Genomic DNA, 13,698 nt, shown 5'->3' with positions numbered 1-13,698 from the left:
GGCAAAGATATATATTTATATAAACAAAAAAGAAAGAAATTAAATAAAATAAATAAATATATAAATAAAAGAGAGTGGTGACGTGGAAGGCTTCAAACACAGCCTTCTCTTCCCCCAAATAATGCTTCAGATTCCCCAATTTCTTCCTTTTAATTTTTTAAATAATTTTTTCTCTTTTAATTCATAAATACACTCATTAAAAAAATAATTTACTCTTTCCAATTACTTTTTAATCATAAAAAGGTCCTATAATTTTAAATTTTATATTACGGAACCCATGTGCACCGAACGACTCAAAGCCATGTAACGGATACTTCAAGGGGTATAATGGTAATTTTGAATTCGAGCGTTCATCTCGATATTAATGAAGGTAGATCTAACCAATTAGATTTACGAATGTGTTGTTTTTTCAATGGCGGAGATGTTCATCAGTTGACTCGTTCCCTCGGTTCTAAGTCCATTTTGTTGTTTAATTGGTAATGTTATTGTCTTTTAAAAATAAGTTAGTGGCACGCATGAACGATAAAAGATAAAAATGGTGTATTTATTACTTTAATTAATTAAAAATAAATATAATTTATACAAAATGATCACAACCGACGTGCTAGATTGTAACATTCACAGCAACGATTGTTAATCTTTTAATTTCGGCATTAAGCGTAAATAAATAATATTGATCGGTGGTAAAATTACAAGAACACCCTTATAGTGGACACGTGTTGGATTATGAGAGGCGGGAATTGGGTTAAATATAAAAAGAAAAAATAATAGGGGGAGGGTGTACAGACTGTCTCCTCCTCGGGTTGACAAATTCTCAACAACTATTTGGCGTGGTGTTGGGGAATTGACGAAAATACCCCTGGCACCCTCAAATTTCAACACTGATTGGATATAGCCAGCCAATTACAGCTACTAAGTCCAACAACGAGGGTGGATGATCGATCACCAAACGGGAATATTTTTATTCAAAGATAATAACGTGGACACGTGGCAGACACCCATTTCTTTATTGTTACCCACGTTCTTTGGGTCCCACTTCCGCTTGTTTTTGTTTAATTTCACACCAATAATAAAATACATCTCCCCATCACATTTCTTCCAAATTCAATTTTTTTTTTCTTCATAGGTAAAAAAATGATTGAAATAAGTAATGATTTTTTTTATGATCTTTTAATTTCGAATGAAGTTTTCGTTGTATTGAATTGAGAGAATCTTCGTACGAATCAAATTACGTGAAATCAGATAGAGTTAAAGTTGTATTGAATTGAGAGAATCTTCGTACGAATCAAATTACGTGAAATCAGATAGAGTTAAAATTTGATTGAGGTGACTGAAATACAAATATATAGAGCTAATAAACAAAATGCATCCATCTAGAGTTCATACACATAATAAATGCAAATGTGAAATATTTTGTTGTCATACATTTGATTTTCCGAATTATTTTGGCAAGCACTATACTACCTCATTTAATTGTCAAGCTATATCGGGTCCATTTCACTTGCCAATTCAATCGTGTTATGTATTTTCACTCAAAAACCTTTTATGAAATTTCTCTAAAACTCAATATGACTTTCCTTCTCTTCTCCAAGAATCTTTCATCTCTCTACCATCTTTTAATTATTCCACAAAGAAAATAAATAAAGACAGCTGGACAAGAATCTCAATAGTGCGAAGGAAAAGCATAATCGTATCTAGTAGTGTTTTTTCGGATCGATCGCAGATTTTATCATCAGTAACCAAAATTATTCTCATTTTCTCTCTAATAACAATTTAATGAAATTTATTGAGAGAGCCAATAATCTTATCATAATAAGAACCGAGATCATGGAAGCCTTAAAAGAAAAATTATTAAATTATTTTATTCCACAAATCAATAGCGATGAATGAAAGTAAGTCGATATAAGTTCGAATCCTCCTCACCTCGTATTTGTGAGGTAGTATACCTTATTATATCTCAAGAAAGTGTATGAATGATGTTCTTGCTATTGCTCTTTAGCTTTAAGGGATGATAAGCGCCTTCGAATTTTGAGGTATCCAAATTTACCAGCACCAGGGGAAGAACCATCGAACACATATGGCAAGAACCCTGTTGCTCCTTTGTATCTTTGCTGTATCTGAATCACCAATTAAAGCTTACAAGAATCAAATAAACAACCATATGGGGAGGGAAGAGAGGAAGTGCAAAAGGAAGAAAGAAAGAGACCTCGATGATTTGGTGGCTGCTGCTTAAGGAGTTTCGACCCATTACGCAGACGGTTCCACCGGAGCCCCCACCGGTAATCTTTGCTCCATACAATGTCCCATCTTCGGATTTGGATACCTTCGAGTGCTGCATGTCTTGAACCAATTGGACGAGCCTGTCCGTCCCATCCGAACCCAGCCCACATGCACTGTAACTATAATGGCACTGCGCTCCAACCACAATGCAAATATTACCATTTTTATTTGGTTTTTTCACTGCTTTTGTAAGAGTTGGCATATATATGGTAGTACCTGATACAACAATTCTCCAAGAGATGTAAGTTGGTCGTCAGAAGTGGCAGATGTGAGCAGCGCTTTGAAGGCCTTCAAATCCAAGCCATAACCATATTCAACATCCACCAACCAATCAATCAATCATATGCATAACAATTCAGATATTGTCTGGTTTTGGCTTATTACGTATCGTTGTCAGCTTCGCAGTTTTAAAATGCATCTACTATGGAGAGTTTTCTACACCCTTGTAAGGAGTGTTTCGTTCCCCTCTCCAACCGATGTGGGATCTCACAATTCACCCCCCTTGGGGGCCCAGCATCCTCACTGGTGGTGTCTGGCTCTGATACCATTTGTAACAGGTCAAGCCCATCACTAGAAGATATTGTCTGCTTTGGCCCGTTACGTATCGTTGTCAGCCTCATGATTTTAAAATGTGTCTACTATGGAGAGGTTTTCACACCCTTATAAGGAATGTTCGTTCTCTCTCCGACCAATGTGGAATCTCACAAAACTAAATATGTATAGTCTGACCTTCAATATTTGTATAGTACTTGAAATTGCAAAATGTAAATGCCAATGCAAATGCATACCTTGACACGGAAATTCTCATAGATAGGATGACGAGCAGAGGCCCTGACTCCATAAACCCTCTTTGGATCGATCACCGTAACAGCGTCGTTATGATCCGAATATTTCTCGACAAAAGCCTCCCCTGTTATCGTCTCTGGCAGCTGCTTGACGTACATGGCTTCATAGCGGTGAGGCGGGAGATTGCATAGATAATCTAAGGAGGATTCGGCTTCCAGTAATTCAATGCCGTCGTCCTCCAAGTCATCCTGGCTTATGCAATTGGCCGGTGATGAGCAGTTTGATAACAACTCCAATGCTCTTGACTTTATCATTCTCCGCCCCATGAATGCTCCAATTCGAACTGACCCATAGTCCGCCCCACCAACGCTGCACCACCAACAATGAAGATTAACAACTATTTGATGTTTTGTGTCTTTTGAAAATAGAACACTTTGTAAAGATAGAATTTAGAAAGACAAAGTTTAAGGGGGGAAAAAGGTTATGGTGAAAAAAATAGGAAGGATAAATTTTGGAGTGAAAAAGTTGTTGAGAAAGAGAAAGGTTAAAAGGTTAGAAAGATGTGTATTAAAGAAAGAAAGAAAACTAAAAGACTTGGTAGAAAAGAAAAATAGAGGAAAAAAGTTGAGAGAAACAACTTTAAAGTAAGAAAGAAAAAGGTAAAAGTTGGAAAGAGCCAAAGAGGTATGGTAGAGAGAATATATTAAAAAGAGAACAACTTATCAAGGAAAAAGGTAACTTTTTTAAAAAACATAAACCAACTTATAACACTTTATAAAAAAAAACACATAAGGTTACCTGTGTCGAATTCCTGAATCGATCCCCCAAAATCGAATGTGACGAGGTATATCAACCAGCCCAATCACCTCCGCGGGCTGAAAAACAAAACGAAATCCAATTCCAAAACACGTTATTATTACCCTGTAAAATAAGTACTCAGATATGATAAAGAGGGGGTTGCTGTTAATGAAATATATGAAAAATGGTCTCTAGGTATTCCAGAACCCTTCAGGTGAGGGGCAAAACCTATATGTTCAGGGACACCTTGGGTGTCTCCTCACAAAGGGGTCGCTGGGACCTGGCCAGCCTAGGAGGAGTGGGCTGTGTGTCAAAAAGATCCCACATTGAGTAAGAAAAGCTTATCATTCTCGAGCCATCTTTTATATTTTGAAGAACACATGATGCTTCTTCTGGTTTAGATTTTAATGGGGCGTTGATTGGACGGGATATTATGATATCATACCTGACACACCATTGCTAGCAGTTTATCAGCTTCACCACACGCGGACGTCATCTGGTCCATCACTCCACACGGTGCTCCAACTATGTGATTCTCCACCTAGTTAATTAACGTTTTCAACACTTCTTAGTTCTTTAAAAGAAACAAAAAGGCTATATGTAGATAGTATAATTTGTCGAGGATTGTTAGAAGAAGAGTCTCACATCGGTTAATTAAGGAATTGATCATGGATTTATAAGTAAGAAATATATCTCCGTTGGTATGAAAGTAAGGAATATATCTCCGTTGGTATGAGGTCTTATTGGGAACCCAAAAGCAAAGCCACGAGAGCTTATGCTCAAAGTGGACAATATCAAACTATTGCGGAAAGTCGTAATTATTAACATGGTATTAGAGTCATGCCTTAACTTAGTCATGTCAATAGAATCCTCAAATGTTGAACAAAGAAGTTGGGACCCTCGAAAGTTTAGTCAAAAGTGACTCAAGTGTCGAACAAAGGGTGTACTTTGTTCGAGGGCTCCAGAGGAGGAGTCGAGCCTCGATTAAGGGGAGAGAGGCTGTTCGAGGGCTCCATAGGCCTCAGGAGTGGCTCTATGGTGTACTTTGTTCGAAGCGAGGATTGTTGAGGATTGTTAGAAAAGGAGTCCCACATCGACTAATTAAGAGATTGATCATGGGTTTATAAATAAGGAATATATCTCTATTGGTATGAGGCCTTTTGGAGAATCTAAAAACAAAGTCATGAGAGCTTATGTTCAAGTAGATAACATCCTATAATTATGGAGAGTCGTGATTCCTAACATAATTGAACAAAATCAACCTCAGTTTAAAGTTCATACCTTTTGACAAAGGAGCGCCAGATCCCTTGGACTGATACTTAATCCTGCAATATTTTCCCATTTCATTCTATTTCATTCATTGACAAATGCCTACTCCATACAAGCAAAGGTTCTAGAAATTACCATGAGCAGCAGCTATGGCAGACATTGAAGCAACCTCCACCGACGCCGATGACGATACACCCTTCCCTTCGGGGACTGACGACGAAACCTGTCCCATATTAAATGGGGTCAATGACCAAGAACAATTAGAACATCCATCCTGATTAGTGGAGAAATCTCCAAAGTTGAAAGAAAAACTTATCTAAAACCTTTCTTATCAAAAGGCCCTAAAACTATCCCACATATCACATTTTCTTTTAGAAAGATAATACTTTGGGCAGAAAAAAATAACACAATTTGTTTTGCCTACCAGCAAGCTGATGCTATCTTCAAAATGAACACCCAACTCCTTCATTAAAACCAATATGGTGCCTGCAATGTATGCTGCCCATTTCTGTGCAGGATCTTGAGCAAAATATTTCCTTGCTTTCTCATACGACATTGACTTATCCCCATCCATGAAGTCCGACAAATCCATGTCAAACGTCGGGGCACGGTTACTCAACTCTGACCCATACGACACCTAATCAAGTAGAGAAAATAATGATTAATGAGAAAACGAAAGGAAGATAAGTCCATGGTGATTAACGTTACGACTTACAATTTGAAGAACAGGTTTGGACCCTACGCCTTTGGCGTTCTGTCGAGCCTGAGCGTGTTTCCAGAGGCGGTGCTTAGTCGGATGGTTTCTTTGCACAGCTACATGGCATGCTTCTCTTATAGGCATCTACAACAACAAAAGAGAGAGGGAAAGAGCATGTTAGAATCGCTACTATAAATAAGGAATAAGTATTTGAAGATTGAGAACAAAAGTGTTAACTTTACCTGAAGAACAAGACTTCCTGAGTAGTCAGCAATGCCTCCCATGACATCCAATCTTCCTGGAGCTCTCGTCACAAAAATATCTTCCTGTATACACAAATATACATATAATAAGTATTCCCATTTAATCCTCACCAAAAGGAAATAACAATAAAGACAACAAGATTGCAACCTCCCAATTAAAAAGCCCAGCAGCAGCCTTCCGCTCTCGCATTTGGCGTTTCTCAGCGTTTCCCTTATCGTATACTGAGTCCAATTCAGCTAGGTTCTTTAAGAAACTCATTGTATCAGAAAGACCTTGAACATCTCCATGAAGCACATCAAAGTCTTCCATATATCTATTAAAAGTCATGATCATACAACAACAGGTATTATTAGATTAAAAAACAAGAATCTACCTGTTTTCAAGATAAAACTACATTTCAAGTTCAAAAAGTTCTCACGATTCCATGTGAGAGCCCCTCCCTTCTACAGATAATGGTGGTGACGAAAGACCAAGTTCACTTTCAGCATTGGCATACCAATCTGGAATGCATAGATCTCGTCCTGGGACCCTTTGGAGTTGATAACCAAGAACTATAGCATCCCTCAATCTTCTAGCTCCACTAAACTATAGAGAAAAATGAGAATAACACAAGATGTCTCATACACCAACCATATACAAACAACAAATTTCACTCGGCTACGGAAATAATCGTCCGTAAGAGTGATAAAAAACAAGTACACTAAAGTTGATTTTGACCTTATCTGATGTATAGTTTTTGCCACTGGCTGTCTCCTGCAAGATATGAGCTGCAACCTGAACTTTTCAAAGAGAGAATTAGAAACTAGAACAATCGTACCCCATGAACGTAAAAGGAGAAGCGCTTTGTCTTTATCGATGGAAAAAGGTAGACAAACTAAATAGAATCGAGAAGAACTGCTAGAACATGCTGATACAATGTGTAGAAGACCATACCTCACCACCATTGGTGCCACCCTCATAGCAAGGTTTCAAACTAATTGCGCGTTCGAGATATGGTTTCCAATGACCTGTGAGTAGGTCCCTTCTTATCATCTCAACTCCACTTTGATAATACTGTTCATGAGATGATGAAATAATTAGATTATGAACAACCAGAATACATGGAGTACACATTAGAAGACAGCAATTCAATTTCACCTCAAGCATATTCCTAAGGAATGGCTCTTCGTTAAAATAATCACGACGAACAAAGACAAAAGGTAATTTGAATGCCAATGCTTCACTGACAGTTCCATATCCAATTTTGCCTGAAAGAACAGTAAGAATATTAATCTACCTCTGTTAATCCAGTTAAGCTCAGGGACCAACAACTGACGATATTATACATAACTCACCCAGCATACAATCAGAAGCAGCTATTAGGTCAGGTGTATATGCATCTTTTGCAAGTTTGATGAAATTTGGTGGAACTTCCTCAGTTTCAGAAGCACCGCAAACCTGAACCAATCGTCAAAATGCCACAATGTCATGTTCGTGATCATAGAATCACCTAATTATCTTATGAAAATGATGGAAATAAGATGTTCAAAAGATACCAGACACAGCCAGCCGTGGGGCAAGTATTCCTCTTTCAACTTCCAGCCGGCAGGCTGCCAGTGAGAGAGACAAAAACAAGAAAGGGAAAAGTTAATAAGTTTATAAGGCTACATTTGAAATTTCATCTTGCTCAAAAGCGAAAGCTATTATACCGTCTTTGCAGGCATCTCAATTTCATAAAAGAAAGCAATGAAAGCATTACTACTGAGACAAACCTGGCCCCCGAAGTTGAGGATAACTAACTTAGTATCTTCTCCAATTCCAAGCTCTTTTCTGACCTATAATAATGAATCAAGACAGCGTTATTGACTTAAAATGATCAAGAGATTTAACAAAACTCCACAAGACAGTACCTCCTTGCGCTGCTTATGAAGCCTTCTAACAACTAGAGGTACATCGACGATGTCGCGAAAAGCGGGCACTGCAAAAGTGGATGTGTTGTATAATTATAAATTTAAAGAAGATGAAACCCAGAGCCATGAGTTGTGATATCGTTAAAAAAATGATTGGTAGAACATTAATACTTGGGCAGTATCCTGGAAGGCGAATCAGGAACTCGCAATGTGAATAATCCTCTGCAATCTGTAAAGAGCCATAACGAATTAACAAGAAATGACCAACCAAGGGCTACTCCGAGGAGATAATAGAATGACCATATTCTTTTCATATAGCTCTAATCAGCATGATCAAGGCCTCAGCAACACATTAACGAAGAAAGAGATTGATTCACCTGCCAGACAATAGAACGGTGATGATGCCCTGCCGCCATCACATACTCCGCATAGATAAAATCCCAACTGCAAATAAAAACTAATGATCATTAGCCAAACAAGAGAGTTTTGGAACAATGCAAGATATTGCCAAATCTACTTTAAGTGCCAAGTGAAAAGAGCATTAAAATTTAAGAGATATTGACAGTTCTGAGTAATAAGAAATTGATAAACATTAAGTTACCTAAAGTTTGTGACACAAACAGATCGAATCCCGGCATCAGCAGCAGCACGACAAGCAACTGGTACAACATCTGAAACCTGCTTATCATGGCAACAAAAGCAAATCCGCCAAGCCTTATTTATATCAAATATGTGGTTTAAAGCAAAAGAATCTCCCGCTTGGGTTTTTGATATTAGATGATAATGATAATCAACCAATTAACAGCCAAAAATGCATCATCATAATGATATTATGCAGTTTGAATTGCACTATTTAGTATACATACTATGAGAAGCATTTACCACTAAGTCAGCTTTGATTGAATTGAGCCACTCTACTTCGGTTGCCAAAATAGAAGCACGAGGCACCACAGCTGTCTCATGATACTAATAGATAAAAAAAAAAACGGTAACACAATTAGAAGGAAAAAGAAAATGATAAAGCATAAACTAATAAGAATATAGTGAAGTAGCCGGTAGCTCCAGCCTTCAATGTATTTTCTTTTCTTAAGGGATCAGGGGAGAATAATGGAAACAAATAACTGGTGAGAAGATAAATCTGTTTTGGCCCGTTACGTATCGCCGTCAGCCTCACGATTTTAAAGCGTATCTACTAGGGAGAGGTTTCCACACCCTTATAAGGAATGTTTCGTTCCCCTCTCCAACTGATGTGGGATCTCACAGTCCACCCTCCTTGGGGGTCCAACGTCCTTGCTAGCACACCACCCGGTGTCTGGCTCTGATACTATTTGTAACAGCCCAAGCCCACCGCTAGGAGATATTGTCAGCTTCGGCTTGTTATGTATTGTGGTCAATCTCACAGTTTTAAAACACGTTTGTTAGGAAGATGTTTCCACACACTTATAAGGAATACTCCGTTCCCCTCTCCAACCGAAGTAGGGTCTCACAATAAACAAGAAAAGAAACATTAAATATTTCTCCATTCACCTTCTCCAATGATGCCAACCGATCCACTGTCAGTGCATCTGCTTGAACAGCTCCGCAATCCAACAATACCTGATAAGTAATGAGACTTTTACAAACACTACAGAATCATTTTCGCATAAGAATTGACATGGTTTGCATATCCAAATCAAATGATACTGTTTGTTCTAAGTAATGACATGGTCATTCATTCAAAAATGCATCGCAAATGTAAAACACAAGAAATTGATTAAACATCAAAGAAAAAGAATGAAAATCAAATTAAACTTTCATAAAAGAAAAGAAACGAATCTCTTGAACTGCCATTGGAATTGAAATTACCTTTCGTATGAACAGGCGAGGAGACTGAATTGCCGAAGTAAAAACGAACTCCGGAGCACCGCTGACCACATGAACATCGTGCCCAGCAAGTATAAGATGTCGAACAACCTTTTCACATAAGCATTACGTCAAACATCTTCGATAATCAGGATATGATCGCCGGAGTAAAAAGTAAGCAATCAAAACAAAAATAGGAAAATTCTGACGTCCCATATAACCCCACTCCCTCAACGAAGCAAAACACATAAAACAAAACCCCAAAATCGAAATTCAAAAGGAACACGCTAAATAAACCCAAAATTCCTCGATAATTCAGCTTCATTCGAAATCTCCAGCCCTACAGGTTCCATGTTCATAAGTCAAACTCACAATTTCTCATCAACAAGATGAAACCAAAAAAAAAAAAAGTTGATTCTAAACACGATCAATAGAATGGGATGAACAAAGCTGACCTCAATAACGCGAGTAGCGTGGCCAAATCCATGACCAGTAACATAGTAAGCGAAAACCAGATGATTTCGGGACGCTGAAACAGCCTCGGCCTCCTTCTCAATCCTCATTTCGATCCTCCCAGTCGAACAATCAAAAAAATCCCAATACAATTAATTCTAAACAAACAGGACAAAAGAAAGCCACGAACAGGAAAAGGACGAAGCAGACGAATTTTTAGAAATGAATGGAGAATTTTCAGTCATCAAAAAATGATTGAGGATTTTCCCCCGAGGAAGAAACCGTATGACTGTCGAGTTTATTTCCGTCTTCCATCGAGAGAGAAACCGTTTTTTCTCTCTGATTCTGTTTTAGGCTTTTCGGCGATGGGCTCTGTTTTAAGACATTTTAATTCCAAATTAAATACTGTTCGGATAAGTAAATAAAAATAAAAATTAAAAAAAAAAAAAGACAGTTTTTATTTCGATTTTATCTTTTAATTGCGTAAGCTCCACGTCATATTAATACTGGCCAATAATTATTTAATTTCTTATATCCGAGCCATAAAATTCGGGGATTATTGACTAATAATAATTTTTACATATATTTTAAGTTAAATTGTAAAAATAATATTTCCAAAATTTATCTTTGTTTTAGTTTTTTCAAAAAATATATATTTAATAAAAAGCAAACAAATAACCAAATATGGGATTTTATTTCCAAAAATATACATTTTAATTTAGTAAGATTCCAAAACTGTTCCTGAAAAAAATATTTTTTTTTTAGAAAAAAGACAACTTATAGCTTAATTCTTAAAAATATAATGTAAAAATAAAATCATTAATTTTCTATTTAAATCTCTAAACCAAATCCACCATGTATTTTTATTTATTTATTTATCTATTGCTTTTTACCCCTAGTTTTTAAATACGTTTTCAAAAAATTAAATTAAGTTTCTTTTTCAAAAAAAAAATAATTTTATTTTTAAAATTTTACTTAAAATTCAGTTAAATTATGTTCAGCACATTTCCATGAACAAACTAACACATAATATATTCATTTTTGTATTATAAATATAAAAACTACAATGTTATTTATTGTTACATGAATATCATCAACGAACTTTTATATGCACTACTACTCCATGATTAACTTGTTTTTCTATATTTTTGTTCGTTTGTCATTTATAAATTATGATACCTTGAAAGTACCAAATTGCCCTTTTTTGTTTGAAAGTGACCGTGGGTAAAAAAGTTTCTTAAACTAGAGGTGTACACGGTTTGGATCAGAAAAATATTTTGACCAACCCGAAATTTTAGATTGGTTGAGTTGGTAACCCTATTTTCGAGTTGGACGAGTTAATAGCACCAAATTTTTAGTTTTCAAAAAATTCAATTCAACCCAAACTGAAAAAAAAAAAAAAAAAAAAAAAAAAAAAAAAAAAAAAAAAAAAAAATCTAACCGAACCCAACTTTTATGATTTGGGTTAGATAGTTTGAGTTGATCAGATTATCGAGTCATATTTCTAAACCATGTGTACCTCCTTTTATCCACTAAGATACTAATATTTCCTCCAGCCATTATTTATTTATTTATTTATTTTCTATTTTGAAAATGAATTTTAGAAAATTATCAAATAAAAAAAATAATAGAACCACCTATGGCAACTTTAGGTGTATTTTTATTATTTAATACATTTAAATTAAAGATATTACTTCAATTTTTGAAATATGATATTTTTAAAGATTTATTATGATAAAAATATTTTTATTATTTGTTAAGTTACCGATATTTTTTAAATAAATTCGTAAAAATTTAATTATAAGAGATTTTTTTTAAAAAAATATTAATGAAATTTTTTAAAGTTCGATAGTTGTTGTCTAGACTTTATTATGATTTGATTGATGTCGGAGCACATTTGGTTTGATTTTTCATCGTAAAGCTTACGTAATTTTTAACCGATAGAAACTCAATTATGCATAATTAATTTAATTTTAATATACCACGTAACCTTTATTTATTTATTAAATGGAATAAAGGATAAATAAAAGATGGGCGTAGGCCCCACTGTGGGATTTATAATTGCATGTGGATAAGGATGTGAAGTTATTTCTTGGAATTTTCCCGTAATTTACCTTTCTATTTAAAATAATAAGGTCAATATTCAAGGAAAGTATTTGTAAGTTTTTTTTTTCTAAATTTGATCAAATTTAAATATTATTTTTTCTCGCTAAAATCTTGAATGGATGATCGGTTTCTATTTCATATTGGGTCAATATGACTATGACCGTTCACTAAAATCATGTCTACACTGGCAAACACTAAAATGCCCACAAATGTAGTATAGGGGATATATGACTTGTTGTTACTTCTTCTTATCCTGAGTTATATATGTTATTTAAGTCGTGGTATTCGTTTATTTGCTTATAGTCAGTCATATACGTTCATTTTTTCAATTCTTCAAAGTGGTTTTCAATGTATTTCGTCGCTCATGTTTTCTAAACTTTTTCTCGTAATGTGACTCAATGCCTGCACATATGTCGACATTGTTCGTGACGTTCGAATTTCTCAATGCTGACTTGTTCGCTTGGTTAGAACAAGTGCCGCACAATCGCTGTCCAGCTATCACAAGAACGCGGGTGTGAGAAATCGACACGTCAATCTTAAAATAATAGTTAATATTTTTATACATTTTTATGTTTTTTTTTTCTATATTTTATATTCTTTTATGTAAAATTAGCTATGACTTGTTTCATCGTGCATCCAAGAGTTTAGAGGAGACGGCCACAATGTTACAACCACAACAAGTTACTTGGATGCAAGCAAGCGTTAAATAAAGAGTATGGACGATATAGCAGCACATAGAATTTGCAGGGGTGTGGTGCTATAACCAACACGTTCTTGTGCTTAAGCTAGTGTTCAGACATAGGAAATGGTATTGAGTTGAGTTATATTAATATTGCGCATTGCACACTTTTATTTATTTGCTTCCTCAAACGACCCAGCTCAAGTCAATTTCTCTCTAGTTTAGTGGGTCTTTTACTGATTTCAGTTCGATTCGAATGGTTCTTCGATCTACGTTAGTTTTTTCTCTTGTTCATGCTCGATTATGATAATTTTACTCCAAATTTGACCGTCTTAGAGTCATTTTTTGTGTTTTAATTAAGGTTTGACATGTTGATTTAATCTTATTCATTGGAAATAGGACGCCTATCTTTGAATAAGAACTAATTTGGACAAGCGTTCTAACAGTTGGTTCTACTTTACGATATGCAGTAATGTTCGTTTTTCAAAATTGTTAAGTTAACATTAAGACCTTGTCTTAGGATTGAGCTAAGGTTACGTGAGTCAAAGGTGCATTATGTTGTTGCTAAGAACCCTTCATTGTGAAGACATTTTTCTTTTGTATGCATCAAAACTTAACACAATTGTCTATCTACG

General features: G+C 35.6%; 1 protein-coding gene across 2 annotated transcripts; it reads right to left on the bottom strand.

Moving 5' to 3' along the window:
• Positions 1 to 1,836: 1,836 nt before the first annotated feature.
• Positions 1,837 to 10,652, bottom strand: LOC111810415 (L-arabinokinase). Of its 2 annotated transcripts, XM_087117530.1 has the most exons (27): positions 10,281 to 10,651; positions 9,829 to 9,936; positions 9,511 to 9,579; positions 8,866 to 8,949; positions 8,585 to 8,661; positions 8,361 to 8,427; positions 8,155 to 8,212; positions 7,984 to 8,051; positions 7,846 to 7,908; positions 7,630 to 7,683; positions 7,429 to 7,531; positions 7,232 to 7,341; positions 7,028 to 7,147; positions 6,812 to 6,868; positions 6,513 to 6,679; positions 6,242 to 6,407; positions 6,073 to 6,156; positions 5,849 to 5,974; positions 5,558 to 5,770; positions 5,269 to 5,356; positions 5,146 to 5,189; positions 4,310 to 4,405; positions 3,865 to 3,941; positions 3,069 to 3,435; positions 2,497 to 2,568; positions 2,207 to 2,410; positions 1,837 to 2,117 (listed from the first exon to the last, which is right to left on the bottom strand). In XM_087117530.1, the coding sequence occupies exons 1-27, from the start codon at positions 10,386 to 10,388 to the stop codon at positions 1,986 to 1,988; spliced, it is 2,982 nt and encodes a 993-aa protein (XP_086973656.1). In that variant the 5' UTR covers positions 10,389 to 10,651; the 3' UTR covers positions 1,837 to 1,985. The 2 variants fall into 2 exon arrangements, with proteins under 2 accessions (XP_086973656.1, XP_086973657.1); XM_087117531.1 differs by lacking the exons at positions 1,837 to 2,117; positions 2,497 to 2,568 and having other exon boundaries at positions 2,381 to 2,496; positions 10,281 to 10,652.
• Positions 10,653 to 13,698: the final 3,046 nt, after the last annotated feature.

This window comes from Cucurbita pepo, chromosome 14 (genome assembly GCF_057944985.1).
Source record: "Cucurbita pepo subsp. pepo isolate OVF chromosome 14, ASM5794498v1, whole genome shotgun sequence".
Lineage (NCBI taxonomy): Eukaryota > Viridiplantae > Streptophyta > Magnoliopsida > Cucurbitales > Cucurbitaceae > Cucurbita > Cucurbita pepo.
Note: the sequence above shows the minus strand (reverse complement) of the source record. Positions and strands in the feature narration are given on the sequence as shown.